At 41.4% G+C, this 4,924-nt stretch overlaps 1 protein-coding gene across 3 annotated transcripts in view; it reads right to left on the bottom strand.

Annotated features, from left to right (window-relative positions):
* Positions 1 to 4,924, bottom strand: part of fbxo38 (F-box protein 38) — a 38,793-nt gene that overhangs the window by 2,147 nt on the left and 31,722 nt on the right. The window contains exons 7-14 of one of the 3 annotated variants that reach the window (XM_035669205.1): positions 4,566 to 4,841; positions 4,134 to 4,227; positions 3,226 to 3,356; positions 2,040 to 2,210; positions 1,676 to 1,818; positions 1,196 to 1,436; positions 767 to 973; positions 137 to 352 (exon numbers count right to left, since the gene is read on the bottom strand). In XM_035669205.1, the coding sequence (XP_035525098.1) occupies positions 137 to 352; positions 767 to 973; positions 1,196 to 1,436; positions 1,676 to 1,818; positions 2,040 to 2,210; positions 3,226 to 3,356; positions 4,134 to 4,227; positions 4,566 to 4,841 (1,479 nt within the window). The remainder of the gene's footprint in view (positions 1 to 136; positions 353 to 766; positions 974 to 1,195; positions 1,437 to 1,675; positions 1,819 to 2,039; positions 2,211 to 3,225; positions 3,357 to 4,133; positions 4,228 to 4,565; positions 4,842 to 4,924) is intronic. The other 2 variants (XM_035669207.1, XM_035669206.1) reach the window with 2 other exon arrangements.

Below are 4,924 nucleotides of genomic sequence, written 5' to 3'. Positions count from 1 at the left end.
TTAACACTACAATTATTATTTTTATTAATTTGAAAAAGAAAGGCCAGAATTGTCACTTTCACATATGCTCTCATACTGTAGCTGTTGTGTTACAGACACACATTGTGAGATGCAATGGTAAGCTCATCAAACACACTTTTGTGACAGCTGGGTGTGTTCTGTGTTGTGCTGACACCTTCTGTACAGGAAGCTGGCTGCTGCAAACAGGAAGCTGGCTGCTGCAAACAGGAAGCTGGCATTAGCCTTGAAACAAGGCCTTCTTCTTCCTCACTGTCCGAATCAGAGATGACCAGTGGGGGCTTGGGAACAGGGACACCAGCTGATCTGCACTGCTGGACTAAACCACTGGGACCTGGAGGTAAATGTAAATGGACTGTACTTGTATAGCACCTTTTTAGTCATCTGACAACTCAAACTGCTTTTACATTACATTCCACATTCTGCATTCACCCATTCACACACAGTCATACAGTCATAGTGATGGATGACCCATCACCAACAGAAACTAACATTCATCCACTATGCACAGCATCAGGAGCAATTTGGGGTATCTTGCTCAAGGACATGCAGCAGGAGGAGCCGGGATCGAACCGCCAACCTTCTGTTTATTGGACCCACTCTACCTCCTCCACAGCCGCTCCAATGTGTGGTGGGAAGTATATATCAGGAGATATCAAAACTTTTCTAATTCATAAAATGGGGAGTAAGAGTGTAGGAGCACACCAACCCTCTGCTAATGATAAAATAAAAAAAACAAGAGTAGAACCTGCTTGCTCCTCATCAGGAGGTTGTGTTGTTCCAGTTGGACGATTGGGCCCTGGAGATATGTCAGCTTCCTCCACTCTCACCTCCTCTTCAGCTCCTTTCAACTCTATCTGAGGCTCAGCTTCCATTTTCTCCTCCTCCAACATAACCTCATCCTCCTCCTCCTCCTCTTCCTCCTCATCCTCCATCCCATTTATCTCCACTGCTGCTGTAAAAAAACAAACAAAACTTCTTATTTTCAGTGACAAGGTTATGTTTTCAGCTCCATTTGTATATTTCTCTCAAAAACGTTTGCCCAATCTGAAAGCAACCTACTTAACATACCATAACATGATATTAGGATGCTACACTTGATCTTTTTACAAAGCACTAACAGGATATGATGGTAAAGACTGCGGCTCTGCTGACTAAGAATGAAGGTGAGACTTGCCATTGTGCTGCTGCTGCCTTTGGTTGTTGTTGTTGTTGTTGTTGTTGTTGTTGTTGACGACAGGTGGAGGGGCAGGAGGCAAGTTTGCCTCATTATTGTGGTGGTGGTGGTGGTGGTGGTGGTGGTGGTTGTTGTTGTTGTTGTTGTTGTTGTCATTGTCATTGTTGGAGTTCTGGTTGCTGACCAGTGCCGAGGACACACCAATACCAGTTCCTGCACTCAGGCCCACCCTGGCACAGCCCTGATACACATAATGCACTTTATGAAGCAGATCAGGTATTAGCCACACACACCAATGATTCACAATGAATACAATTTATTTGCTTGTTGTTGCTGCCATGACTGGATGAAAATAGAAACAATCACGCAATCCAAGTACTACCATTATATCTATTACAGAAAATGCTCTAATATAAGATCTATGAGATGCATGAGAAGGGTGCATATAACTGTGTGTGGGTTTATGAACATACAGTATACCTTGGGTGGTTCTCTAAACATCTGGTCCAGACAGATAAACTCCAGACTGGGCAGTAACTCTATGAACTGGGAGAAGGATTCCAGTTTGATAGCATGACAGCGAACCAGAGTGAGATCAACCAGGCGGCCCCATCTTGACTGATCTGAAGACAGAAACAGACAGAACATGTACACCATTGTACTACATCACTTTTCAAAAGAAGTGAGAGATGAAAGACTGCAAGAAAATAAATTTTCTACTTGGCACGCAGTACTCTCTTAATTAAATACAGAAACTGAGCATAAGGACATTAATATTTGGGCCATGTGTTACTGAAGTTACAGGGGAGGACTAAAATGTGAGTTAATGAGGACTGTGTTTTACCTGTGATCCACTGGTGCGGGTTATGTAGGTGAGGACAGTTGTAGATGAGGAGGTATTTAATATTGGTGAACACCTCATTCACCACCCTGATGCCAATATCAGTGATGATGCCTGGATTCTCAATGACATCTGCCAGACCGTACTTCACCAGCTCCGAATGACTCATCTTACCTGCATTCGCACACACAAAAAATAAACTTGGACTTTCTAACTGAGGACTTATCAGAACACAAACATTTGGGATACAATAATCACAAACTGTGGGAGAGCCTGATCGGACTACCTCCACCTGCCTGTGTCTTCTGTGGTTTGTTCACATAGACAATCTGCTCTATGTGCAGCTGAGTAGAAACTGCTGTTTCTCTCATTACATAGCGTTCACGTGCATTTCGCAGCCACAGTAGTTTCTCCATTATACTTGTAAGGAGAGGATGAAGTAATGGTAAATGGTAGATGTGAAGTGAGAGAGCACCAATCTGCAACTATTCAATACAATTTTATTTTATTTGTATAGCACAATATCGCAACAGAAGTTATCTCAGGACACTTTGCACTGTGATGAAGGGCACAGTTGCGGCCTTTGCATTCCTTTACTAGATTTCTTTTTTCTCTGTGAATTAAGGGTTTATTTTTATCAAACCAATGTTCCAACGATCAAGTTTGTTTTACCCTGATCCCTGTTCCAATCCATAACTAATTGCCTGCATACAAGCTGTTTTTTTTGTTTTACTAAATAACAAAGAATAAAACATCAAATCCTGTTACTAGCTTTTTGCTCACAGGGCTTTTATTGCACTTGCCCTGGTGTGGTGAGTCTGATTGTGTCGGCTCTCCACCAGCCCTACTCTTACACACACGGAGGTCAGCAGAGTGGAGGAGAGATAAAAAGCAAAGGGAGTTGATGCCAGCTGCCCTTACTGCATTTCTGTGCATCAAAGCACAATACAGATCAGTTTATTTGATCCGTCCCAATACAGATTTTTGAGATTAGATCAGGACATCCCTAGTGGAAAATATTAATAAAGACAGCATTACCATTTCCTGTCTACATAAAAAGTAATGTTAACAAAAAAGGACGTCAATGGATGAAGTACAAGAGAACCCAAGAGAATTGTTCATTTCTGTCAGAGAAAGGGAAGTACCCAGTGTTCTCGGATGGTGGCGATATTTGAAAGAGGGGACTAACATTGTAGCAGGAACTCATCCACGTATCCCAGATGAAGTGTCTCAAACTGAGGAAACTCTAGTTCAGCCATTTTGAGAGCTGAGAAGACACCATCTTTAGTCAGTGAAGGCTGGATACGCAGCTCATGAAGCCTGTTAAACACACAGGAATCACATAATTAAATGTACGCATTTATGCTGGTTCATATTGAACCATTTAAACAATATTCTGCAGTTGCCAATGTTTTCTGCTGACAGGCGAAGTTAATTTAAAAAAAAAGTTTTTATTAATTTAATTTCAACAAAATCATGTGTTTAAACCTAACCCTGCTATAATATATAGATAGCAAGGTAATGCTGTGATAATTATTCTAACATTCTGTGTACTAAATATACTATCCATAGATATTTTGAATATTGATACAGCATAATGCCTATGCCTATGAGGAACTTCAGTGTAAAAGTGGGTATTGGCCTTGACAATATCGTAAATGGTAAATGGTTTGTACTTGTATAGCACCTTTATAGTCTTCCGACCCTTTACACTACATGCCACATTCACCCATTTACACAGTGATGGACAGTGAAGTCCATCACACAGAAACTAACTTATTCATTCATTCATTCATTCACATTCACACACCGATGCATCGGGAGCCATCTGGGGTACAGTATCTTGCTTGAGGACACTTTTGTGAGTGAACCGCCAACGTTCCAATTAGTAGACCACCCAGCCCACATGTATACTACAGTATCACTGCACTTCTTACTTTGGATGTTCTTCATTTACTTTGTTACAGATTGCTTTGCAAGACTGAACAGTGACTAAACAGTGTGTACATCTGACCAAGATTCCAATGAAACCCTTTAAAAATATAAGATGTGTTTGTTTCTCAGTCAGTTTAAAGGAACTGATGACTGGCTGAGCACCTGCGAGCAGCAGTGATGATGAGGTAGCCCAAGTCCACTTCCAGAGCATTCTTACAGGCTCCAAACACAATGGTGTGGAGGTTCCGAAATCCTCCTGGAGATATAAAGACAAAGCATTACAGACAACAAAAACAACTTATTAACCCTTAATCAAAAGGTGTGAGCTTTTGGTGCATTTGTCAGCATTTTGGTTAGATTCTCGACATCCCAACTGGTATTGACGAGGCCATATTATGCTCAATTTCAGCTTTATACTTTACTTTTTATGAGGTTTACATGCTTTAATGTTTAATAAAAATAAAAAAAACTACTAAGTATATATATATCACAGAAAATTAACAGGCTGATAGCAACTCACTGAATCAGTTTAATAAAAAGTATTACTCCGGTAATTCATATTTAGGGCTTTTTAGAAACCTACACTCTCCTCACCTGACCTCCAGCTGTCCTCCACCACATGTTGGATCAGTCCTCCCAGGAAGGGGACTCTAACCAGCTCCAGCTGCTCCAGGTTCCGGGCTGATGCTAAACCAGTAACCAGGGGAACATATTTGAGGGAATTTGTTGGCCCTGCGCAGTTCCGCATAACAAAGGTTCTCAGGCTCACACACAGGAAGTCCTTAAATGGCTGTGGTTTGGTGAGACGGACCCACTTTAGGTAAAGGTGCCGCAGCATGGACACACAGGGGATCTCTGGGACATTCACACCTATAACAAACAAACAAACCCTTTGTAAATGGTAAACGCTAAATGGACTGTACTTATATAGCGCCTTTCTAGTCTTTTGACTA

Source organism: Morone saxatilis, unplaced genomic scaffold (genome assembly GCF_004916995.1).
Source record: "Morone saxatilis isolate NCDOM2014 unplaced genomic scaffold, NCSU_SB_2.0 Contig22, whole genome shotgun sequence".
Lineage (NCBI taxonomy): Eukaryota > Metazoa > Chordata > Actinopteri > Moronidae > Morone > Morone saxatilis.
This window is presented reverse-complemented; position numbering and strand designations above follow the sequence as displayed.